Source organism: Oxyura jamaicensis, chromosome 2 (assembly GCF_011077185.1).
Source record: "Oxyura jamaicensis isolate SHBP4307 breed ruddy duck chromosome 2, BPBGC_Ojam_1.0, whole genome shotgun sequence".
In the NCBI taxonomy this organism is placed as follows: Eukaryota; Metazoa; Chordata; class Aves; order Anseriformes; family Anatidae; genus Oxyura; species Oxyura jamaicensis.
Window position 1 is genome coordinate 26843447 of NC_048894.1, and position 26818 is coordinate 26870264.

The following is a 26818-nucleotide window of genomic DNA, read 5'->3' on the forward strand; positions in this document are numbered from 1 at the left end:
TGGTGGGCAGAACCCAATGTAAGCTGGAGATCAGTTTCTCCTCCCCAGCTGCATCGATTGACAACGATAATGTATACTCTGGCTATCTTTACAAATATAAAGGCATGCAGTCAAATATATGTACACTTACCAGGAAATATTTGTAATGCCGGGTGTTCTGGTAATATGTCTGACATCCTAAACATACAGCTATGTGTCAGGGATATGCATATGCAGAGAGCAAAGCCCTTTTCCTATCTTGGCTTTTCTTCCCCGGGGGAATAGTGACATGATGAGCTAACTAGGTGAAAGTTTAAGTGATTGCACTCAAGATCTCAGGCAGCACCATGCTTTAATACCCACATTTGAGTGGGAAAAAAAAAAAAAAAAAAAAAAAAGTGAAAACAGAAACTATCAAATTCAAAATTGTTTACAGGTCCGTAGCTCAAAGTCAGATAGGCTCGCATTTGTATGAGCCGTAGTCTAGCTTTTACCCAGTGGGATTGCACCGCACGTCAGAGAGCTTTGAGCTTACAGCTTTTAAAGACCTTATCAACCTATAGCAGAGCTGTTTATTCCTATAATTTTGAATTTATCTATTTTTCTTTTATTCCTCTGTGTTCTTTTTTTTATCCTTTGGAGACATTTAAAGGACATGCAGACTATTTGTCTCTCCCCCAGACAAAATCCTCTCTTGGAATAAAAAGTAGTCACCTCTCCCCCTGGGAGTTCCTATTGCTGTCGTCTCTCTTATTTAATCTTTTTTCTTTTCTTTCTACTTAATTATGTTAAGCTTCAAAACAAATAAGGCTTGCTCTGACCTCAGAGTTGAGAGGTCACAGCACTGAAGTGTTAAAAGAATATCTTTTCTAGAGCCGGGCATTCAGATCTTCAGTAAAGCACTAGAAAGGCATGTCTAGTGCAGCACTGAGAGAAAAAACAAAGTAAGGTGATTTGTTACCACCCGCACAAAAGCCTTAGCATTTTGCACGACTGCAGCATCCTTTTTTAACGTCCCAAGTCCTTCCATTGTCCCCCATGTGTCTTAGCACATACAAGAAAAGGTTGTTGAAAAGGCTGTTGGCCATACAGCGCACATTGCAGGCATGGCATATGGCATACCAATGGCTCTTTTGTAAGCAGGCCCAGGACCACAGAGGAATGAAACATTGCTGACTTTAACTGAATAGTGGTCTTGGCTAATGAGAAGAAATCCAGTCTAATTTATGCTCTCTTCCCTGGGGGGAGGTGAACAAACCCCCAAACCAAAGAACTATTACATATGCTTTTTTAACCACTTGTAAAACGAGACAGAAAAATTACTTGTCTGATGCTAATAATATAACATAAAGCAGAATCATTCTCTAGAGTTTTTAGTCATACTGGTAGAACTAATTTAAATTCTGATTCTTTTTCATACAGTAAGAAAGACTAAGTGTCAGCTGAATTAGCATTTAAACTAACAGATATAGTCAATGCGGCATGATTAACTAAAAATTATAGTCTTCAGTTCACTTCTTCATTGGGATTGTCCCATTGTGATATTTTGCCCAATTCAGTAGCTGTTTTAATACAAACAAGGTCCTTTTCATCTAGAGTAGAGCTAAATTCCACTGTAAGAGACTTGGCTAGCTGATGTAAAGTTGTTACAACAAAATCCATGCTTGAACATATATAACACAGTCTTAAACACACTGGGATGTATTTTTCATTTGGAATAACTGGACTTGTTTCTAACATTTTCACACACATGTCAGTAGTGCTGCTTTAGTCTTTTAAAGCATTGTGTTTCATGTTGTGATATGTCTGGAAGACATCATCAACAGTGTCCCATGAAATATGCTTGGATGCACATATGTGCCTTCCTAAATACAAATAAAAACAGCAAGAGAGGAAGAATGACAATTATTGAATATTGCATGTGGATAATTGTTTCAAAGAAAGTAAAATGCTCTTTGGTAGAGGACTAAAAAACTATTCTAAAACGTATGAATGCAGCTGCTATCTCCCATCACTAGGTAGAGCTATTGCCTCAAAATGAGAAATCGTCTCCTGGTTAGTGTTTGTAGCTATCAGAAATATGAGTGGAGAACAAATACAACAATGATCTGCCATGAAATAATTAGACTGGCAAATGTAACACTTTGCAGTGTGGAAAACAAACAGCTGCAATAACACATACACAATTATTTTCTTTAAAAGACAAAAATAAATATTTTTTTCCAGTTTTCTCACCGAAGTACATACTAAAATATAGCTTGCTGCCCAGTCAGTGTATAGCACCTTTTTACTAATCTGTTAAATCAAACAGTATTGAACCCTTCAAATGATTGCCTTGCTTCTTTATTATAGCTACTTAGTCTGCTTTTATTCCTAGGAATTAATTCTGAATTCTGTACAGGAGTAAACTCTTATTGCTGCTATTTCTATTGTATAAGCGGTACAATAGAATGTCTCTCCCCCTCTTATTCTTCACTAGCTAGAAACTCTAACAACAGACTTTGTAAAAATAGCTTTGTTTCCTTACATATAAAAAGAAGGTAAAATAGAAGAAAAAAAATTTTCTAATTGGAAAAAGACAAGAAAACCAAAAAGAGATGAAAACCTAATGAGATGAAAACCAATTCTAATGAAACTCAAAATGCAGTAACAGTTCAAAGGGGTTAAAAGAATTGAACAATTGAAGGATTGGAAAGTAGGAGAAAACTTTGTTCCACATGTATTGTACTGAACAATGCCTCATTTCTCATCATAGAGATGTCAGATAACAATGTGGATATTTCTACTAATTTAAAAAGTTAATTTCTAATATTAATTCCAACATTTTTTTAAGCTTGTTGTGTTGTTTTTTTTTTTTTTTTCAAAGAAAAATTAGGAAATAATAGCCAACTAAAATTTTCTATTGACTCTCACAGAAATACAAACATACAGTGTTGATGCTCGAATTTCATTTTAGCTCACAACGATCCATTAAACCTTTTTGCTTTTGCCAGAAACAAGTCCAAGATAGGCAAACAAAAGAATGTATCCACAAGTGTTGGCTACTCTTCAAGCCATTCTGAAATGTACTTCTTTTGGTTGGGAACTTTGATGTGTCATTTTCATTGGGTTTGACAGAGAAAGTATTTGCTCTTGCCCTGGCTACCTTCTAAATTGCTTGTAGCTGTAGAATAAACGGAAATTTACTTATCTATATAAAAATATATCAGTAAGAATAAAAAGAGGTGCATTTTTCTTAGGTGCTTAAATCATTTTTTCAACACTATTTCTATAAATAAAGCAGGGCCAGCAAGTACATTTTAGTACAGTAGGCTGAGTAATTATTACCACACTTGTCAGTGTGATTTATGCCCATGCCAAGCAGCATTCCTTGAGAAAATCCCTGGGCATGGTTTACAGAATAACACCCACCAAGAGCTAGTTCTAAGGAATGCTATGTGCAGGGCCAAGGTTTCCCTCCATCCACAGTGCAGTCCGCCAGGGGAATCCCAGCAGACTTCATAACCCTTCAGTACCCCTGCATGCCTTCCCTCCACATTGCCCAGTACTGAAAGTGTGCGATGTTTTCTCAGTTTCAAGATGGAAAAATGTCATTCTGGTGGGCTGCCAAACAGCCCTCAACTTAGTTTGAACTTAAAAATCATAAAATAATTGTGGCAAAGAAGGGTCCCTAGCTTTGTCTTACTTAGAAATTGGGGTGTAGCCCAAAGCATTTGTAAGCGCTCTTCGGGGCAGGTCTGTAAGGCGGACAGAAACACTGTGGGATGTGCTCTTCTTGCAGAATTTCCAGGACAATAACATTGCACTTTGTCCAATATTTCTAATAAAAATACAAATACATTTCACATTCTTTAATTTTAGTAATGAACAAAATCCCTTCACTTCACAGTCTCTTAAAGTGCTCTTTAAAATAACACATGTTCCGCAAGATCCAGTGATTAATTTTTTATTCTGCCACTTGAGGTGTACCATTTAAGTTTTTGGCACGCACCGAATACTAATCTATAAATTCACAGTGGATTGTTTTAAGTCAATTATTTGTTGCAAGCAGATCTAATTAACGTGAATAGCAGTGCAGAGTTTGTACATTGTTTAAATGCAGACAGTGCTGCTAACTTTACAGATCAGTGGTGTGTATTATCACATGGCAATTCCATTGTTGTTTGTGCAAGCAATGCAGGGAGTGAAGTTCCTTTCCATAACAGGTGGTCAGACTGAGGCGGCTGGTGTTCTTATGAGTAAAGGGAAAGTGGGGTGACACACTTCAGCACAGAGAACCCTCTTCTTTATTATGTTAAAATCTTCTTTTCTCAAATAGATGACAGTAAATGCATTAGTTTTACAGCTATGTATGTGGTTCTAATTGTCCCAAGACACCCTAAGGAAAGACCTAGCACCAAACTAGTGTGTCCCTTCCCAAGAGGGCAAAGGAGTGGTGGTAAGTCAAAACTCTGCTTGCTTTCCTAAAGACCTTTGTTTTGCTCTAGCAGTTAGTGTAGGCATTATTTATACTTGTACTTCATCTAGGCCAGTGTGCCTACAGCTACACATTGTGGGTTCACAAACTGACACAGATTAGGCTCTTTAGAGAACGGTCTCCCTCAGTCTGAAAGGCCAAGATAATGGGATTTTTTTAAAATAAATACTATACAACAAATAAAATATAACTTTTAATTTGGTCATCTCTTTGATCAAAAATGAGTGAGAATGGAGAACGCAGAAGCAGCCTTCAGTTAAAACATATGGAAATTACTCGTTAATATATATTTTCATGGTCTTTGATGATTATTCATAAAAGTAATGGCGTAAATGAAGTCAAGATAAAGTCAAGATAAAACCATTCATAATCGAATAAATCGTTAAGAAAGCAAACCAGCTATCCATGGGAGTATGTAGAATTTGAGCTAGTAAAGCCGGTTTCTTGCCAGCCATTAGCATATAGAAAGTGACTTGCGGAAGGAAATCAGTTTCACCTTGGATATCTAATTAAATATTTAAATGTATTATGTATGCTGTCAATCACTTGCCAAATGACAACAGCACTTCCTCTTCCACCTTAACTTTATGTACTTTCTCTTATTTAGAAACTTGCATTCTCAACCTCCTGTACATGGCAATGAGCAGGGTTAATTAGCCGATCTGTAGCTGTTAGGGTAGATGTGTTCTCTGGAGGGCTCTCCAGAGTGCTTAGGGGTGAAGATGCCCAGCCGGGCAGCTCATGAAGGCATGTAAAGTGGCTGAGGGCCTCTTACCCTGCCTTTGCCTTGTCACCTTTTGAAAGCATGCATTAAACGGTCCTTCTGTTGACAACAGCTAGCCTGTCTAGGTAGGGAAAGATCTGTCTTTCCTTCCTTTCTTATATACTGCCATGAAGACCAAAGTGACTAATTTCCTTGTAAATTAAATGACTAAAATTTAATTTCCCTCCCATTCATTCCCAGCCACACATACACAAGCATGTGAGAAGGTGAGTGATGTGAGCAGAGGATACAGTCTCCCACAGAAGTAGCGCATTTCAAAGAAAGGGACTGCGGTCAAGCAGATCCACAGGGCCTGCAAGCAAGAGAGAGCACCAGGCTGCTTCCCTTTCCGACCCAGAACAAGGGGACAGCTTTTCCCTCTGCACAGCCACCCAGCGGCACGCTTTGTGGTGCAGAGCAGAGCAGCACTACACAAGGTTTGCAGAAGTGTTTGCTACAGCAGCTCGTGCAGGGCAGCCTCTTAGAGGAAGTCCAGCTCTGCATTCTCCCCACAGACTGCTCATCCATCCCCAAGTGAAAAAAAAAAAAAACACGTGTATGTTTGACATGCAAGTTTCTCCATAAAACGTGAAACAGCCATTACACTGTGGCCAAATCAGTCACATTTGTTAAAGCAAACACTGTGTGTACACCAGTATTGGCAGCCCATAATTGACCTTCGTTAAATTACGGTACATTCCACCTTCTCTTTGAAATTTTCCTTTCAAATTAAGCTAAAAAGAATAAGATTGCTTGGTAAACATGTCAATATGAAATTGTGTAGCATATGTGTATATGTGGGCCATGATCCTTGATAGTACCACACCCATAACACAGGTGCCAAGCAAAACAAAGTCTTACAGTCAACTCAATTCTATTATATCATCCATAAGATAAGCCATTTTGAAAACTTCACTTTATTTCAGGATTTTAAGGCATGCCCTGGGCATGGGTGGACAGAACTCCAATCAGAATTAGCCAGGGGAAAAAAGGAGGAAATGGAAATGAGTAAAGACAACTCTCTCTTTTGCAGCCTTTGCATTTTCCATTGCCTTTTAATAGTTTATAGTCGGATTTATTAATGCCAAACACTCAAACTTTTCCTCTACAAAAAAAACTGTATTCGCCTCACTTTTGTCCTTTCTTCTATGACAGAACTAGCTCATGGAGATACCATTTCCTAAGCTGCTTTTAATTATTATTTTGACAGTGCAGCAAGCCATGAGATGGAACAGGAAAGGAAACAGTGACCTGAAGCCACATGAGAGTTTCTTTGACCCATACGAAAGCCGGGATCTTGTGTACCTATCCTGAATGCCTCATCTTCCAGAGAAAAAGAACTGAAAACAGAGGAAAGGACACATGCTACAGTGGCCCAGTTGTTTCGGAAAGATGGGAAACAAAGAACAAGGACATATCTCTTGCCATGAGGGGTAAAGCTGTAGTTTGAAATGGACCTCTGGATGGGCTGGAGGGAGAACCAAGAGCCATGGGGAGGGGGATATGGCAAGACACCAAGAGCAGTGTGTGCAGTGGGCTCCGCTGACAGGAACTGGTGGTCCTCACCAAGGACCAGTTCTTGTCCTCACTTCTCTGCACCCCAGTCCTCTTACAAACACATGTCCCAGTGGTGGAGTCGCTTTTCCTGGGGGTGTTAAAGGTTGGACGCGGTGCTTAGGGACATGGTTTAGTGGGTGACATTGGTGGTAGGGTGGATGATTGCACCAGCTGATCTTGGAGATCTTTTCCAACTTCAATGATTCTACATTCCCTATCTGGGAACTGGAGAACCTCATTGACTTCCTGCTGCTTGCAGGATACTACAGTTACACATTTACAGTAACGTAAAGCCCCTTTAAAATCTACAATCCGTCCTCATACTTAATCTCCTTCCCTAAGGAAATACGCGTGGGGCGCACTGCCCGCCAGCGCTCCGAGGCAGGCCGCGCTCGCCCAGGGCGATAAGCCGCCATTTCCCCGGCCGTTCCCTAGCAACCGCCCCGAGCATGGCACGGCGGGGGCTGCAGGCCGCCAGGGGCCCGGCCTGAGGGCCGCTCCCGGGGACAGCGGGCTGGAGAAAGGCCGGTAGATCGGCCGGACCCGCGGCCGGCGGGCGGCGGGGCGGAGCGGAGCGGAGGGGGCAGGGCCGGGGCGGGCCGGGTGACGCGCGGGGCAGTGCCATGGGGGCGGCGGCGGAGAGCGGCGGCTTGCGGGGGCCAGCGGCTGAGGGCGAGCCGGGCCCCCGCCGGTGAGGTGAGGGGACGGGAGCGGGGCCGGGGGGCGGCGGGGGGGGGATGAAGGGCGGCTGGCGGCCCCACGGCCGGCCCTCGTCCCGCTGCCGGGCACTTCCTGGAGCGGTGCGGCCGGGCCGGCGGCGGGCGGCGCCCCCGGTGCGGTGGCTCCTAGCGGGGTCCTGCCGCCGCCGTGCCGCTGGGCTGTGCCCGGACGGGGCAGCCGAGGGGTTTGCTCCGGGGAAAGTGGCTCTCGGGGGAAGGCTGGCGCCTGTAGGTGTCTTAAAAATATGCGGTTTCGGTAGGGAAAAATGCCGGGTTGGCAGGAAGCTGCTGGTGTTCGCAGCGAGCCTCGCTGCGGGCAGGGAGCATACAGCTGCTTTGAGTACAGCTTCATCTCACAGACACGGGCATTTACACATAACGCTTCTAGAAGGAGCTTTCTTGGGCACTGTACACCTAGCTGTGCCTTCGGGGGGTTGACTCGGGTTGTTCTGGTGCCTGGCGTGGCTGCTGAGGGCATGGTGGCACGGATCGAGCTCGCTGCTAACTGCAGCCTCAGGACACACAGCTTCTGCTTCGTGCTGGGCCCCAGCACTCGCCTCCAAGTCAAGGATACAAACAAGGAAGGGCCAGCCGTGTGTATATGCTAGTCGTATTTTTCACGGTTAATTTATGGAATCTTAGTCTAAAGTGGTTGTGGGATGATACTGGGATTAAACAGGTGCAGAAGTATCTGCATTCTGTGCGGCATGCTGTGCATTGCAAAACCCCAGATTCATTTTTCGCTGTTGAATACGTTTCCTCTGAAACAACTTCAGAAGGTTTCATGGTCTGAGTTTGCTTAAAAATATTAAAGCTGATTTTGGGGGGCAAGCTCCAGTGTCATATATTCCTATTGCTTGTGGATCCTCCTAAGGAAGGACCCTAACCCGCCTCAGGACAGCCAGCAGAGTGAGAACAGTATTTTAGATGGTGGAATAAAAGCCTCATCTCCAGGAACGCAAAGGAGCAGAGGCACAACAGTGAAGGGGGGGAGAACCATGAATGCCACATGAGGAGGAAGCCCTCTGCCCTGTGACGGGAGAGCCAGCACCCCGTTGTCGAGGTGTGAGACATCAAGAGAAGTCAGCAGAAAGGGTCTTTAGATCATCTTACAGGGTTTAGGGGGGTTACTGCCTACAAGGTATGGGGTCATGGGTTGCAGAAGAAGAGTGTCTTGTGGTTGTATAGAACTTATGGGATGCATAGGGGAGGGACCAAAGGAAGGTGACAAGAGGAACAAGTATGGAAAAATACGTGGGTAAGGGGATAAAAGGGTCCAGCCACCATCCGATCAGTGTGCTTGTTTTGCCACGCTCTATGCCAGATTACCACAGCCCGTTCCCTTTTCTCTTTAAGTACCATTTCTAACCACTTTCCTGGATGAGGGGGCTCTCTATTCTGTGTTCACGTGTGCACAGTGAGGTTGAAGCCCCAGCAATGGAGGCAGTCCCATAAGCTATAGGGACCTCTGTGGCTGGAGACAGAGGGTCTAAATGCTCCCAGTGGACTGGGAGCACAAGTCTGCAGTGCTGGTAGTGGCTGGAGTGCACACATGGTGTGGGTGAGCACTTTGCGGCGCTGTGGGTGGAGAACATCATGCTGGGCTCGTGCACAGTGAGTGGAGTGAGAGGCTGGGGAGCCAGGGACCGAGCTGTGAGTGTGGGCACGGCACTGGTGAGATCAGAAGGTCCTCAGGCAGACAACAGGAGAGATCAGGATGTCCAGGCCAGCTTCTGCAGAGACCGTAAGATCTGAGGGCAACTTTGGAGACTGTGCTTGATGAGGTGGCACGAGGCCAGACCGGTGGTGCTGTGTCTGTTCGCATGACCTCTCGCTTTAGTTGGGATTGTTTCTGTGTGCAGGTGTGTGTGTGGCTAGGGAAATGCACCCCCTGCCCAGCCCCTGACTGCACCTCGGGCTGTGCCACTGGGCTGCCAGGTCCAGCAGCACCTACTGTGTAAAGAGGACCTCGGCTGTATGTTGAGGATGCAGAAGCCTTTGGCTCTCAAAACTGAAATTTGGAGCCAAATCTACAATGACCGTTAAGCTGTGATAGAGTTGTAAAACATTTGTCATTCTGGCTCATGCAAATAAGGCTACTTGCAGGGGTGTGTAAATGGATTTGTTCAAGCTGCCGTGGTGTAGTAATGGAGCACGGATTAAACACAAATTCAGGCTTTTGATGTATTTTTTTTTTTCTTTTTAAATAGGATCTGGTTTTGAAGTCAATAGACGTGAAGATAGAAATAGGAATAAAAATGTGGAACTTTTAGTTCTGTGGTACATTTTGCACTTTCCTTTTCCCTCTCCATATTTCTCACCCTCGAATAAATCTGGTTTTGGAGAAGAATCATAACACAGAGCCTGAATGAGGGTGCTTATCGCCGTAAGAACTGACCTTCCTTTTAGACGCTTTCTGGTTTTAGTCTAATGCTGTAACTTTCAGTTATTGTTGCTGGCAAATTTAAAGACTCTGCTTGTGTCAAATATCAACATACTATTAAAAAAAGCAAAACCAGAAATTATTGTCTTGGTTGCTGTTGGAGTTTATGAAGATGTGGATATGCACACGTGGGTGTAATGGTCCAGTCTGGTGACATGAAATTGATAGACTGAGGAGCAGATTGTTTTAGATTGGAAACTGTAACTGGAGGCATTTCCTAAGAAATCTGAAGGGCTGCTTCAGCATCTGTCCCTTCTTGCCCTAGAAATCCTGCTTGCTTGTGGAATACCACAAGCTTCAGATTGCCAAATGGGCTGGATGTACTTTTTTCTGCTTTAACATTTTCCATGCACGTAGTTTTTGTTGTTGTTGTTTAAGAATGTAATGCAGTTTTAATTTAACATAATGCCATAATTAAATAAGCAGCAGTTATTTCCAACGACTTTATTTTGCCTTCTCCAAGCAGTAGTAATTTTAACAGCTGTTAGGGCAGATAACCGAAAGCGTATGGCAGAGAGACACAGGATTGCGAAGTGGAACAATGGGGACTTCCAGAACGTGCTGTAGGTATGTTGTGTGCCTCTATGGATGGCTTTTTATCCGCTTTTAAAATACGCTGAAGGAAGCATCATTTTATCCTGATTCTCTCCCTTTCTGTATTGCTAATTTTGAGGGGACCTTTGTGATGACAGGTGGGACAAGAAACAACAACAAAACTTATTTTTAGTACAGTGGATGCTTTTCAGTGTCATAGGCTGCTTGTGCATACAGTCTTTTCCTTAAATTGTGGCTGAGGCAGGGTTGGAGAGTATATAAGTAATCCTTGTGTTTTCTTTCCAAGTTAGTGGCACGTAAGACATCAGAAATAAGGCTAGGTATGTGATATATGACAATATATGATTAAAAAATTTATACTGTGCATTTTCATATTAAAGAACTGGAGTTCTTAACACCTAGAGCTGTAATTACGTGAATTTGGTACAGCCTTTAAGTTTCCTAATTTTGCTTTTGTGCTTCAAGTTGTGTTTCCAGTTTTGTTTCATTTTTGTGGCAGCATGGAAGGGAAGCCCCATCACGTGTTACAGCTTCTTCCCTCTCAGATGACTTAGGTGCATACGCATGCAGGCAACCCGATGATCTCCGAAAGTGCCAGTCTAGCAGTAGGCACACCTGCCCTCTGCCCGCTCTGCTCTCTGACTAGGAGAGAGGTGGGAGGGACAAGAGTGGGTTTTGGAGCAGGTTCTTGCTGCGAAGCTGGCTCGGGGACAGTCTTTTTGCCGTGTGCTCTTCGTAGCCAGCAGGAGAAGTGGGCGCGGGCTACATGAGTTGTGTTGGTGGCTGCAGCTTGTCTCTGACCGGGGGTTTTCAGAAGGAGAGCAGCGTTTGGCAAAGCTTGATACCTTGCTTGGAGTCGGCTGTGTGCGTGGGGCATTGCTTCTGCTCAAATGTAAGACTTGGCAGCACCAGGACCGTGAAAGGTTTAGAGCTTGGGGTCATCCCAGTGCTTTTCTCTACTCGTTTGTTTTCAGTGGTAATAATGAGATGCACTTCTGCAGATTGAATGTATTGCAGACAGCAGGTTATCAACTTCAAATACAATTGCTGCTCTAATATTAACAAGTAGGCGATACAACAACTCTTTTAGCAGTGTTCCACCTTTAATATGTGCAGTACAGAATTCTCATTTTGAGACTGAGCTACTGTATTAGGAAACTTGGAGGTGAGTTCAGGAAAACCTAAACTGCATGGGTTAGAGGTGTTAGGAGACGGTACTCTTTTAGCTGGGTTTGCTACATGTGTTGCGGAGCACTGTAACATTCCTGTTCCCGAAATAGTTTCTCCCTTTTATGTCTGTGTGTCTCAGACATACCTTTGCAGTCTAGACCCCGTTCTGAGATCCCCTTCCCTCCTTCTTGTGTAGGAGGGCCCCATTCTTCTCCCACACTAGTAATTCTTCTCCTTCCTTGCAGTTGTTTTTCCTGCAGCGCTGTCAGTGTCACCACAGAGCTGAAGGATATTGTCGTGGAGTGTCTGAACACTTGCTCCTGCCTGCCTTGCTGATCTGCAGAGAGCAGCAGATTGTGCAGACAGCACTAGTTCTTTAAGCTAATCCGGATGGTCTGTGTAATCCCAAAGTTTTTTTGGCTCGCTACCTAACACAGTTGGGTTCAACATTGGTGATGCTAAGAGTGATGCTAGCGGAAGAAATGTCATCAACTCGTTTCTAAGGTCCTGGCTTGACTCCAGCACATATTTCACTGCCTGTGGTTTTGTAGCTTAGTCATGGACTATTAAAAAATAAATATCTCAGCCCTTTCCAAAGATGAAAAGGCCTTAGGCCTTAATGGCCTGAAATTGGCCTGCAAGTGCTTAATATATTATAAATTCAGGATTGATTTGGATGTGTAAAGCTCACTTTACATAGGTGTAGATGTTGGCTGTGATTAATTTAATAAAAATGCTAAGCCAAGTCCTTTTGATTTTGAGAAAAAAGGGTGTGGCTGAAGTGGAGATTTTACATGACTGGAATACACTTTTTTTTTGATGTGTAGAAGAGGCTTTAAGCCTGATACGTCTTACTCGCCTTTTCTGCCAAATGCCTTTCAAAAAAGAGTGTTTCTTTATGAAAATTCAGATGTTGTCCTACTCTTTCTTCTGAATCTCTCTCCTCAGCACTTTTAAAAGTGGAAGGAAAGCTTCCCGGCTTTGAGATGAGAGTAGATTTGCTTTATAAGTCTTCAATGTCTGCTTGTATTTGACACCTGTGAAAGAATTCCTGTAATAAACTAACTCCTTGGGTTTAAGTACATCCCATGACAACATGGGATCTTGACCTGTAGATGGCCTTTGATTATCATCTTTTAGTTTTGTAAGATTTAGCTATTACTTTTTTTAAGCACAATTTTCTGAAGACCAAGAGAATGAAGAAATGAACATAAATCACCTCCTTATAATTAAGATCTTGCACTTTAAATGTATACATTCTTGTATTAATTTTATATCAGTATAATTGGTAAATGACTGTTTTCCATTGTGTATTCTGTCCTTTATAATTTTAAGCTGAATAATACACAGCTGGACTTTTGCACTAGATATATTTCTGTACAGTTTTATGTAAATATTTGCATTGCTCTTGTACTTAAACTTCCGCATAAGCACTGGGGACCTGGATCTGAGGTAGCATTAAGATTTCTACTGTTAAAGATTTGGTCCTTGATTTCTTCCTATATTTTTTGATTCGAGTTCTGTGTTGAACTGTTTTAGGCTTAATGTATTTTTTATTTGTTTTGGACAGTGCATTATCTTCAGGAAATGGCCTCTTCTAAGTCCTTGATGAATGTTCTAACCTTCAGTTTTGGATCTGCAATAGGATTTTTCCTATGCTATCTTCTGTTTAGCATGATACTGGAAGAAAAGGTTGAAATCCAACCTCATATTCTTCACAATGATCCACACGGCCAACACTCAGCAGATACGGATAATGATCAGTTGCAAGGACAAATGAATTTCAATGCAGACTCTGGACAGCACAAAGGTATCTAGTTACACCTGATTACATAGGGTGTTCCCTTTTCATGTATTGCAAAATGTTGTTTTCTTCACTGCCAAAATTTTGTATGAGTCATTTTCTTTCACCTTGCCAATGTTCAGGTTACATCTAAATAACTTTGATCTCCCAAGGTCTGCTGAATGGTGGTTTTCTTCAATTACATCACAGCAGTGATTTTTCCCTTTCCCCTTGGAGCCTGTTTGTCCAAGTACTGTATCCAGACTTGTCAGTTTCTTTAGGAAGTTTGGAATTTCTCTGTAGGAACTTCTCAAATGAACCATTGACATCAAATGTGATTTGTTAAGCAGATATCTTTGTTAGTGTTGTAGATGTGGTTGAATTGCTTTTTACCTTTTAGAAGGTAATTTTGGATAATTTCTAACATCTGATCTTACCTCTCAGATGAATCTAAAAAGTGAAAAAAAAAAAAAAAAGGAAGAAAAGCAGCAATGTGTCACTGGGCCCTGTTTACTAGGCTGATTATGTGGCAATCCAAAGACAAATTGCTGTTCTCAGTCAAAAACAGAAAAATTTGGTTACACTTTTTTTTTTCTTTTTCCTTTCTCTTTTTTTTTTTTTTTTTTTGAAAGAAGGTATACTTTTACATTTGACACATCTCATTATATGAGTTCATTCTAAATCTTAAATGCAGGTAGTATCTGAACAGGGGCAGTTTAGATTAGAAAAAACGCTTGCACTATAATGCATTTGCTGAACAAGATGTTAATAAGTAATTTGTTATTTCAAGTTATTTAAATTGCAAACTCTGTAAGACAAATTTGTGAGTGCTTTGCATGTAATGACAGAATACTGTTGCAAAGAAAACCTTGAAAAGGTTATATGGAAATATTTTAAGACCAGTGGTACAGATCTCACTCTCCATGGAATGTTCTTTTATATGAGTTAACGTCACTATGTGTCGAGTGAAAGGTTTCTTTGAGGGAAATGAACACTTTGGCACCTTGGAAAACATTATATTACATACCTTTTGTTCAGCACGGCAATAGTAGGTTCATAGTATCCTATTTTACTTCTTCTGACATTTTACAAATAAGATTTAACTGGATATTATGATAAGTTCTTTTGTTCTGGCTTACCATCTGTTTTTCCCTTCAAAACCACATTGCTTTTTCAGAAATATTTATTAGATTCTGTTGGTTAACATAAAATTACATAACAAAGCTGAGAAGCTTTTTGACCTTCTTGTTGCAGTCATGTTCACTGTGAGTGGTAAAAATACTCAGTTTTTAAATTGTCATTCACTTTCCAGTGCCATGAAAAGGATGGCTTCTGATAGTTTGTATGTACAAAGCAAGACATTCTAAAGTCATGCTTTCCCAAACAGATTCCCATTTTGATGTGGCTCTTATGCTTTCCTTTATCTTTTGAATTCAAAGTAGCTTTAAGAATTTGAGTTTGGGAGTTTTGTTTTCTTCCTAAATGTAATGTTAATTTCATTTGGAAACAAAGACCTCCTCTCTGTCTCTTCTGGTTTAGAAACTAAACTTTTGGGGAGAGGTTGTTCTTAGGTTTATTTTACTGCTCTAATGCTTTCAAATTTTCCTCTTTTTTTTAGATGAGAATAAAAATGTTGCAGATGGACTGTATCAGAAGGTGAAAATACTTTGTTGGGTCATGACTGGACCTCAAAATCTAGAAAAGAAAGCCAGGCATGTTAAGGCCACTTGGGCCCAACGTTGTAATAAAATACTTTTTATGAGCTCTGAGGAAAACAAAGACTTCCCAGCTGTGGGCCTAGAAACCAAAGAAGGCAGGGACCAACTGTACTGGAAGACTATTAAAGCTTTTCAATACGTGTATGATCATTATTTTGATGCTGCTGATTGGTTCATGAAAGCAGATGATGATACATATGTTATACTGGACAATTTGAGATGGCTTCTTTCAAAATACAGTCCTGAGCAACCGATATACTTTGGAAGAAGGTTTAAGCCTTATGTGAAACAGGGCTACATGAGTGGAGGAGCAGGGTATGTTCTAAGCAAAGAAGCTCTGAAGAGATTTGTTACTGCATTTAAAACGAATAAATGCTCTCACAGTTCCTCTATTGAAGACCTAGCACTAGGAAAGTGCATGGAGATCATTAATGTACAAGCAGGAGATTCTAGGGATACAAATGGCAGGGAAACCTTTCATCCCTTCGTTCCAGAACATCTCCTAATCAGAGGATACCTACCAAAAACATTCTGGTACTGGAATTACAATTATTACCCTGCTGTAGAGGTAAGTCTTTAGGAACCTGACAACCGTTTTACGAAATACATCTTACGATGGTATGGTATTGGCATATTAATGGCAGCTAAATGTATTTTAGAAAATAAGATTTTGTTGTGACATCCTGAGAAATACCTCTGTGCAGACTTGTTAAACACAGTAGTCATCAACTAAAACTTGATGCTAAGAACGTTATGTCCTGGAAGAGCTAGTGAAGCTGGAATTATTGCTGTTTTCCTATGTTCTGTGGACAGCAAGAAATGATGAAATCTTTCTACTAGGTTTGTTTGGTGCCTTCACTACTACATTCCTTGCAAAGTTATTGCTCTGTTTTTTACCTTCATATCTCGTGTGCAGCGTCCCTAGCTTCTCTTCCAGCCACCCAACTACCAGAGAGCAATGAGAAGGGAGTCCAGTGAGGTTCATTACCAGCTGTGTGTTAAAACTAATATTTGTTTCTTATGTTTTTATACGCTTCCTCATCCTTCAGGGTGTTTTTCTTCATTTTATCTTACAGCTTTAATTTTGGCTGGCTTTGCTTAAATTAGGTTTCCAACTTGAGTATTTGTTCATCTCAGCCTTTTGAACTTTCACTTTCAACTGTTTTCATGGAAAAAATAGTCATTTTTCATTTAGATTTTTGCATATCTTTGTATGCCATATGCTCAGTAGCAGGACTTTTTGCCCTAAGATTAGATTTCAAAGTGTAAAAAATACCTGAATCAAAGACGTCTCTCAAAGCTGAATCAGAGATAGTCAAAAACAGTTTGTAAAAAATGTGTTAACAGCTATCTTTTAGCTCTTCAAAATGCTTAGTAATGTCAATGAAATTAGTAAATTTAAATAAATAAATAAAAATAATACTTCCAAACTGATTCATTACAGCAACTGTCGCTATGTAGAAAGTTAGATACTGGCAAACCAAGCAGTGCTTGAGCACACACACGGGTACACGTGAACACATTTGGCCTTTGTATTCTGGGTGATTGATAGCATGATACTTATGCCTGCTTGATGCTTCTTCATTTTGTTTAAACCTTGACATAAAAGGTGAAATACAAAAAAGGAAGAACATCTTCTGGCATTAAGGAGGGCAGCTGGTTTCTTCATTGGCTTGGCTAAAGAGGCAAAACATTTTGTCCAACTGTGCTTTTGGAAAGATGCTTTGGCGAATGCGTCTTATTAATCCATATGACTTGCCTAGTATTAATATTTTTTTGATATACACGAATGATGATAGTAAATTCCTTCCCAAGAGGTCAAGTGTGTATTTGAATTCTTCCTACAGTATCTCTAATGCAGGGCATGCTCTGGAATTCTTCCTGATTATTTTGACCTGTTTTGTATTCTAGGGTCCCGGATGCTGCTCCGACCTAGCCGTTTCATTCCACTATGTTGACTCCATGACTATGTATCATTTGGAATATTTGATTTATCATCTCCGTCCATATGGGTATTTGTATCGGTACAATCCTGATTCGGCAAAGAATCTAGAAGAGCAGAACAAAAATGAAGCACTAGAGGATAATCAAAAGCTAAAGCAAACAGTTTCTGAGAATTAAATGGACTTTGAAGGAAACTGAAAGCAGCCAGTACAGAGAAAAAGGGTCTTCCCCATCTCCTGCATGAAGCTTGTGGACTAGAATTTTTTGTGGTGATTCTTATTTCAAAAATCAAGTTGGCAGTACTTCCAGCCAGTGTCTGTGCACAACAGAGTCCAGTGTGGGCTCTGACTGTTTGGGATAGTGTGATCTTGCAGCCCTACTCATGAAGATTTGGGGCCCTAAAGCTGTGAAATAGGAGGTTGTTCTGGTACATTAATCTCTGGAAGAATTTGTATTAAAAATGTAGTGAACAAGTTCAAAGATAATCATACAGTATTTCTTTTCTTTGTTTGTTTCTTTATTTCCTTCCAAATGTTTTGTTAGGTGAGATCTAATACTAGAAATTGGATATTGCACAGTCAAATATTTCATGATGGAAATATTTATCTCGTGTTCTCAATATTTAGAAATTACTTTGTGTATTTTGCCCTACAAGGAAGGGAGAGGGGTAAAAATACAGCCTCAAATCTGCTTTGCCTTAACAACAGACCAGTTGATATGAATAGACAGAGATACACCTCAGTGACTCACTTCTGAATTATTTCAGAAATGAAATTCACTGCTCTGAATTATTATTCTTATTTTTTTTTACTATAAGTCTCTATTCTGCAAAACAATATGAAGTTGGATTACTACTAGTACCTAGGAATAGTTACTATTCAGATTGCTGAGGTGATGTGAGGAGCTTGCATACTTGGCCATAGCTTTTTTTGTTGTTATTTTTTATTTTTTTAAATCAAGTTACCACTTGGTAGAACGGATAACTCATCTGAGAACTTCATATGATAAGGTAGATGCCTTTTCTTACAAAAGTCTCTCTTCCTTCACACCTTCGCTATAAATCATAAAGGTTAGTGTCTTAACAAAGCTACAATGGCATATAACAATTTGGTTTCAGCCTGTGTTAGAATTACTTCATCTCTTTGATTCTTGCATTACTCTACTTTGTGAAGTTACCTTATTCATTAAAGTTTTGCAGATAGAAGCAACTCCCGTTTTAAAACTGCAGCAAAGCTGATTTGGCTGCTTGGCTGAAGTACTTAATTTCACTTTTATCATCTTCATTTCATCCATTCTTAACATTTCCTCTGTATTTGATTCTTGTTGTATTTTTCCAAACGAAGTGTTACATGATCCCTGTTTCACTCTTGTGAAGCTGAAGTATGTAGTTGTTCAGGTGCACCAGCCTGAATGCAGGAATCTTTCAAAGTGCATTAACTCTCTCCATTACTTTATGAGTATCTCTGCCTCTTAACTGCCTCTTAACTGAAAACACTTTCTTGGTGTGGGACAAAATTGTTTTGTTAACTGAAGAATTTTGAAAGGCTAAGCCTGTGTTTTACATACCCAGCATAGAACTTTCTGGTTTTCTCTTCATCAAATTCAGTTGATAACAAAGTTCAAGGGATGGGGTTAACCTTGACATGCCTTTCCTTGTGTCGACAAATTTTCTTTATATTTTTATCATTTTTCACCTTCATCATATTGATGAATTTGGACATAACCTGATTACCTCCAGTCATTGCTTTGGAGAGGGCACATACTGGTAGCAGACAGCCTTATGGACTGCTGCTGTCCTTCAGGGCGTTCCTTGAAGAGGACGTTACCATAAAGTACTGGAATTTTTTTTTTCCAAAGATAGTTCTCGCACACAGATCGGGGTTCTATCTGTGGTCCAGCAGTAAAGTTCATGACTTCCTTTCTGGTCATTGCTCTGCAGTATAATGGCAATTACTGAAATACCTTAAGGAATTGAAATGCTATGTGCAACTTCTCTGCCTGAATACAGGCTTGTTTTATATTTAAAGTATTAGCTAAATGAATAGTTCCTGTTGGGTTAAATCTGTTGATCCTGAGAAAGATTCTCTCTGAAATACTGAAAGAGACAAGAGCTTTATTTTAAGTTAACTGACTTAAGTAGAAAATTATAAATATATTTGTTTAGAAAAAGGAAAAAGTCTCCAGTTAGCTGTAGTCAGAGGGATGCTTGTCCAGAGGAGAATGTATGATACTTTATTTTAGATAGATGCTTCCTTCTGTGAGCTAAATGTTTATCCCATGTGCAACACAAAACAATAATATTGTGAAATCCATATGCTATCGATAAATCCAGTGGCGTTGTTGAAACCTGCAATTAAAAGATTCAAGAATACATAAGGAAGTTATAAAACAAAATTAATATCCCAACTTTAATCTCTGCCTTTCCTCAGCAGCAGTTGTAATACTTGTCTCCTACCCAACTGTTTTGTGGGTTTAGCAGGGCAGGGCGGGAATGTCCCTCCAAGAAACATGCAGGACGCTGGAGGGAACAGAGAAATAAAGGAACAAGCAAGCAGCATGTATGTGCAAGTTGCATTTCTTTAGGGAATGAGGCAAAGAACATCCTGCCTTGTGCTAAACCAGCACCCTATCTGGAGAAGTAAGAGTTGCCTTCTCTTCAAATGTTTGTTCTTGCTTTGTTTCAAAGTGTCCTTGCTCCTGGGCCTCTGAAATTATTTCTGTTGCCTTTTTGGCAGCACTGCACAGTATTTTTTTCCTTTCAATATCTGGGCAGGCTGGAAAAAAGTATTGATTTTTCATTCTGTGATTCTCATAGAGGGCTCTTTGTTGAATTGTATGGTTGTAACCACGAGCGGATACCTCCCAGAACAATTGGTTTGCATCTCACTCTTCAAAAGCTTAGGGAGGGAAGACTGGAATGTGAGCAGCTTAATTTTCACATACAATAATACACAACTATTAGTAGTTTATTATTTCACTCTCAGGGCTTCATGCTTTGACAAAATATTTATTGTGTTTGAGCATTTCAGCAGCCCAAGGAGGCTACTTTGCAGGTGGGGTCCCTATTCTGAAGCACAGAAGCAGACTCTTTCAGGCTATTCAGATTATTCCGCTCGCTTTCTCTGAGATTTCTTCACTTTATAAAACCTAAAAGTTTCCATCGCCATACTAGTGATTTGAAATGTCTCATCTCAAAATTTTGAATGAGTTTTCTTTAAATTACAAAGCAGCAGGGTTTTCTTAAGCAGCTGCTTGCACCTGGATGGGGGATGTCAGTTAGCGTAACAGAGCACCTTGCATTAGGTCGGTTTTAGTTCAGAAGGAACGAGAACACCAAGTGGCTGCCTTCTGATCAAAGTCCCTAGCTGAAGGACAGAAGTGATCTTGGCTTGCCAAAAGACCAATTTTAATCTTTCACTCCCAGTTCTTTTTTTCAGTCTTTATAGGTCTTATGTAAGAGGTTAGACACTGGTGATGTTAGCACAATCTCTTGTTCTGTGGAAGCTCTTTGCTAATGCCTTTTGCCTTTTAGAACACTGCTTTGGTGTGGGTAGATACTAAAATCACTTTTTGTTTACATGTTGCCATTTGCTCTGTTACATTTCCAGAAGTGTACCTTTCAGTAAGTAGCTGGTAGACCTCTTAATGCAGTTTGCTATCTGAGAAGGGTTTTTATCTTTGTACAACAGAGAAAAGTGGGTTATTTCTCTGATGTACCTCCTATTGATGCACACACGGATGAAAACAGACCCCTCAATATGGGTCTGCTTGGGAAGGCTGTTTTGTCCTTTTTCTGTCAAGAAAAAACGTCTGTGGAACTCCAAAGGTTTAATTTGCTTTGTTTTACCATACTGTATTTAAAATACTCCAGAAATGTTGTTAATCCTCTAAAAAAAAAAAAAAAAAGGATATTGCTGCTGGACAGTATGTTCCACTTAAAACCTGTGAATGTTTCCTTTTGCAGTTCTAGGTAGTTGTGTCCCTAATGGCAGGTATAGGTGACGTGTCTGGACTGACCACCATAAGATTTGTTTCTTAAATACCTTCTTTAAAGTGCCTTTGACCAAATTTTAGCATCAAAATTAAGTTGAGAATTGAATAAATAAAATAAGTTATCTCATACACAGTGCATGTCTGTCTTCATTTACCCATCCTATACACTAGTGGTGTAGCAGCACAGTTTTGATGAAGAAAAATGTTCTATTTTTGGTGGGTTCAGGAAAGTTGAAAAGCTTCTTGCACTTACTAAGTTTTCTGTTATTATATTTACATTACTAACAGATAACAAGCTATGTAGAAAACAGCTTTGTTTTAAATATTAAATTAATTGTAAGTGCTAGTGCTAGATTCACATAAATGGGCTGTTGTTGCTGTGTTTTGCTCATTTTCAGTGTCTCCCTGTTGTTACAGCATCCTGAGCGAGCTTGACTGTAGCTGATACCTCAAAGATAACCAGATTTGACAGGAAGCACTGCCTTTTTTTAAAGGATTTATTCTTTCAGTGAACCTTTTCTGTAAGAAAACTGTTAAGATGTAAATGTGCTTTTTAACCTAACTTTCTGCTATCTGTGACGAATAAGGTTCAGCAGTAAGGAGAGTTCTGTGTATGCAGATAGGAAGCGTCTTTATGTGTGTGCTTGCTAAGTACAGGAAGTGAAACAACCAATTTGACCATGCTCGAGAGCTAGCACATTTTAGCTGAGGAGCAACAGCCAGTTGAAGAGAGGATAAAAGCTCCTCTCTGGAGTTCCAGGTACTCGTTAATCTTATTGCTGCTACCATACCTTTCACCTCTCAGGATGAAACTAGATCCAACAAATTACAAGAAGCTATTGCTGGGGCAGAAAAACAAACAAACAAACAAACAAACAAACAAAAAAACAAAACAAAACAAAACAAAACAAAACAAAAAAAAACAAAAAAAACACCTTTTTAACTGGGTTTGCTTTGCCTTTGTTTTTTTTTTTTTTTTAATATGTAACAGACACTGCAGATTTGATTACCCGAAGTTGCAAAGATACGAGTGGAAGAACATTAAATGAAGGTAAGTTCTCATAACCTGTCCACTTACAGAAAGCTTCACAGGCTCAAGGGAGTTTTCTGGCATTCTTTTCTGTGTGCTAGTGTGAGTTAAAAATAAATTTGAGTAAATATCCAGGGACTGTGAAGTTTGTTGTAAGCTGCGTGGAAAATAGGCCTGCACGTTCCAGCACTCACTGCAAAATGTTTTTTCCTCCTTTTTGCTAGTTTCTCACCTTAATGAGGCTCACCTTAATGAAGACCTCCTATAGGATCTAGAGATTTTGTAGTGAGTGACTTATTTTGACAGCTATGTGAGAAAAGCAGAGCTCTGTAGTGAACGTTTTCATTGATCCACATATCAAGTAATTTGACATAGACTTGGGATCATGGGATCTTACTTCCAGGTGTTAGGGTGGTATTTGGCATTTATAAGGGAAAAGTGATTATTTAATTCAGAAATGTAGTGTCAGCGCTGCGTTTTTCCAGATTTCTAATGTACGTCTGTTCCTGGAAGACTGCCTCGAATGCCAACAGAAACAAATTGTATAGAGGTACTCAACACTGGTTAGTCAACAGCATGTGGCAAGGAGAGGTTAATTCGAAGTGTGCCGTTGTTAACACCGGAATTCTGACGTGGTTTTGCAGTATGACCCACGCACTTTCATTTTAACTCTTCTTCCCAGGTGACCTCAGCCCCATCCCATTTGTATGTAACACTTCACTCCTGTGGTGAAAGCCACGAGGTATGTGCCCTTCCTTCCTTTCCACCAGATGCCTTTCTATAAGCTTTATTCACTTCAGGTTGCAGCCGTGGGTGCTGGAGCATGCAGTGGTACTGACCCAAACTTCACATTCCAGCCTCCCACTGCTACTTAGATGTGTAAGGCAGCTTTTGGGATGAGAAAGCGACAGTTCTTTTGCATGCTCAAGGTGTTAACTTTTTGGAGGTGTGATTTGTCTTTTAAAAAGATTCACTTTTTTTTTTTTTCTTTCCCCATGAATAGCTTCAGCTCCTGCTCTGCAAAGTGCCGCTTGAGGAGCACGTGCTGGCGGATGGGTTGTTGTCATTTTCACACTTCAGGTGTCTGCGGTTCACTTCAGGTCTGTATGTAAAACGTTATGCTGTCATCGGTGAAGTTAGTAATTTACCAAATGTTTTGAAATCACCCTGTATTAATGAGTCACTACTGCAGCAGGAGTCAAATTAAGAGTTGGAAATTAAGAAGATCTGAAGAGATGGATTCTCGGGAATGTTAAATAACAATTTGTGAACAGCTTGCATATTTTCTGTCGTTTAAAGTTTTGCTTCAGTAGGTAGATAAGTTTGCAGGATATAGCTCTTCAGATTTACAAAAGCAAACTGCAGCCTGTGTGAACCCATCACTTTGACATCTCAAAGTCAACAAGGCTGGATTATTTTCCTGAATTTCTATTCTGGCTGCCAGCAACACCTTGCCCTCTTTTGATTTCTTACTACTTCTAGGATAAAATCCTTGTGCGCTGAAAGGGGAGAAGCTTTGTCAGTACCTTCACCCAGCTGAAGAACCAGATCAGTCTGCTGCGTTTGTCCTGTTCCACCCTGCGTTTTCAGTGCTCCCCAACAGCTCTGGGTCCTGCATGCTCCTAGGTAGTCAAGATCTCGACTCTTCCTCCTCTCGGAATTGATCAGAAGGACTTAGAAATTGATGTGTGTTACTACCCTGCACCTTTAAGAATTTAGACAATGTTTTTTTTTTTTTCCTTTCATTGTCACACTTGAATTCTTATCTAGCAATCAGAGCAACTTTAGGCTGTTAAGGGTTGTAGTGTAAGATTAAAGATAAAAATTAACTTGGGGCCAAATGCCGAGTACTTGGTAGAAATCAAAACAAATAGATGTCTGTATATATTTTTTATTTTTATGTATTTTTTCTCCAACCTCCCAGTTCTACTAAATTTGGGAGTGCAACAGCATTGTTGAGCATCTGTTCTCTGTCTCGTCTACCCCAAGTGGAGGAGGTGGCTGTAAACTCGAGTCCATTTCCTTCCTAGATTTGTAGCCCAGGTGAGCAGCCTGCAGGGATTAAGCATACATCACAGGAAGATCACACCCGAGGCTCTGAAATCTTCCCAGCACAGAACACTACTTCACCAGCAGCTCAAGCGTTTGCCATTGAAAACAGCAGGGTTCACGAAGTCTGCTGTAGACTCTGTTGGAACTGACTCTACTGGTGTTTCAAGGACAGGAAGGGTAATCATATTTGAAATCAAGTTTCAAATATTTAGAAAGGTAGACCTCTCCTGTTTAGCAGCTGGCAGAGGTTCAATGTGAACAATGAAGTCATTGTTCCTATTGCTCAACGTTACCTCATTTTTAGCGGAGAATAAGTAGAGTCTGTTTACACACATTAGAAAATTGGTTGTCGAACTAATTGAGAGCATCCTGCTTTTAAAGCAATTCCCTGTCAGCTAGCTTGGGTTTTACGCGCTTTATCAGCTTCCAAAACTGCATTTCAAGCATCGTGTTCAGATTACTTCAAGTAACTATTACTAAAATGCACCGGCCGTATTTCATTCCAGGTAAGTTTCACCATCTTTAAATGTAGAAGTTCACAATCTTTAAATGTAGAGGTTGCCTTACCAAACTTAGATCTGAATGTTCATAAATTCAAGCCAATTCCAGTGGGAGAAAGGCTCATGAATCAGCTGTACCTGCGTGCTTTAAAACCATCATTACAAAGATAGCATTTCAGTCTTATTAGTGCATTGCACAACTACTAGTACTTTCTCCCGGAGATTGTGTTGAAGATCTGGCAGACTTTTTCTTATTTCATCTTCAGAAAAACCCTGTTGTAAACACAGTTATGCCAGCACACAGTTTGGCCAGCGCTTGTTCAAAGAGCTTCCAGCAATGATGACTGAAAAACTGGTGGCTTTTTGGTTTGTGCCGGTCTTTGCCATACTGATCAGTTCTCTGGTAAAGATTTTCACTATGGTTATTGCTGAATGTTTTTCCAGGGAGTCTGGGTCTGGATTTCACGTGTATTTTCAGCAATGCTTTTTAGAAAATCCATGTGTACTGGTGGCAAGCTGTCGTGCTGGATGCTCGGTGTGAGTCCATTAGACACTCATCAGTCTTAAAGAAGTGGAGAGAGCATGAGCTACTCTCATAGCACCCAGGAATTTTACTCCTGACATCACTGTAAAATGCGGAAACTGTTACAAATGTTTAGCAGCATGGGAGAAAAAAAAAAAGGTGTGGTTCTTTTAGCTAAATATGTTTGTGTGCCAAGTCTGGTCCTGAGAGAGTGAGAAAGATCTTGCAACGTGTAAATGAACCAAAAACGTTGGCTACTCCTGTGGGATTTTGCAGTTAAGCAAAAGTTAATTACATGCTTTCAGCTGGACCACCTAGCATTTTTATTTCTAAGCACGTAATTGTGTACTGTAAGGGTATCATCTCCAAGACGGGCATTAGGAAAGAAAACACTAGTACAAGTAAATTGGATGTCCCCTACTAATATATCAGTCAGTAGTAGCAGTAGAGAGATTCTAACAGGACTGAATAGAGGACAGAAACTTTTGATTTTTCACTTTTTGTATCATGCCTGACTGCCTGGGTCTCTGAATTCCCACATCTGTTTCGGTTGGAGCATTTCAGGGGAACGCCTTAATGATGGGGTTTCCATGTACAGCTGGAAAGCTTTGTACTCCCTGCTGTCTGCCAGCACGTTCTCTATTTAATAACAGCCCAGGCTTTTCCACCCAAAATGCCCTGACTCTCCTGAAGAGCTTTGAGCTGTTTGAGATGGTCAGGTTCTGGGGGATGAGGCTCACTTTTATGGGGTATTTGCCTGTCTGCTGGAGTGTAGAGGCTTGAATAACCTGGTTCAAGTGTGCAGCTGACTCTTTTGAGTGGGACTTCTGGACGGACCAGATGACTTCTGTGGTCCCTTCCTACTTGAATTATCTCCTACAACCCTAAAATGTTTTGTCAGCTTTGTGGGAACATGTTTTGGCAGCTGCATGTTTTCCCCCAAACTGCTCTGGGTCCTGTTGGCCCCAGCTTTGTAGTCAGCTCCTTCCACAGCCTGCAGAGACCCTGCTGGACCTCAGGTGGGCTGCATCCTCCCCACCTCATCATTCCCACGTTCCCGTCCTGCTTTTCACTTACCCCCTTTCCTTCCAGAGGAAAGGAGATACCAAGGCAGGAGTTCTGTACATCTTTTTGACTAACTCTACACGAAATCTGGCTTTTATGACCTGTTTTACAGAAAGGTAGTTAAATGGCTGTCTTGTCTCAAAGTCCACCTGTATTATTTCCATCAGGTGGGGAAGGGACTGTTTCCTCCCCTTCCGTGTCGTTTGTGACGTTTATACAGTGTCACATAAGTGATTAACTGCTGTAGGTTGTTTGCCTTCCTCCTTTTGGTGTTGTATCCTGGTTAACACACAGTTACTTTTATGGGTGTAAGATCCTCTCTCTGTCTTCCTGTTCAGTAACTGTGCCTATTGACTGCTGAACTGAGATCACATTTCCTCGGAAATGAGCTAGCAGGTTAACTCTGGTAATGACACAGGTCCTTTGTGTCATTACACAAAGGCTGCTAGTATCTGATAATCAGCAGGCAGCTGCTATTAAAATCCCCATAAAAACAATTATAGAATCATAGAATCATAGAATATCCTGAGTTGGAAGGGACCCTTAA

The 26818-nt window shown here is 40.8% G+C and overlaps 1 protein-coding gene across 5 annotated transcripts; it reads left to right on the plus strand.

Annotated features, from left to right (window-relative positions):
- The first annotated feature begins 7380 nt into the window (after positions 1-7380).
- C1GALT1 (core 1 synthase, glycoprotein-N-acetylgalactosamine 3-beta-galactosyltransferase 1) lies at positions 7381-21230 on the plus strand. Of its 5 annotated transcripts, XM_035317968.1 has the most exons (5): positions 8072-8560; positions 8591-8614; positions 13231-13473; positions 15065-15732; positions 17076-21230. In XM_035317968.1, exons 3-5 carry the CDS (start codon positions 13251-13253, stop codon positions 17283-17285), a joined length of 1101 nt encoding a protein of 366 aa, XP_035173859.1. In that variant the 5' UTR covers positions 8072-8560; positions 8591-8614; positions 13231-13250; the 3' UTR covers positions 17286-21230. The 5 variants fall into 5 exon arrangements, with proteins under 5 accessions (XP_035173858.1, XP_035173863.1, XP_035173859.1 ...); XM_035317967.1 differs by lacking the exons at positions 8072-8560; positions 8591-8614 and adding an exon at positions 7381-7472 and having other exon boundaries at positions 13234-13473; XM_035317972.1 differs by lacking the exons at positions 8072-8560; positions 8591-8614 and adding an exon at positions 7841-7860 and having other exon boundaries at positions 13234-13473.
- The last annotated feature ends 5588 nt before the right edge of the window (positions 21231-26818 follow it).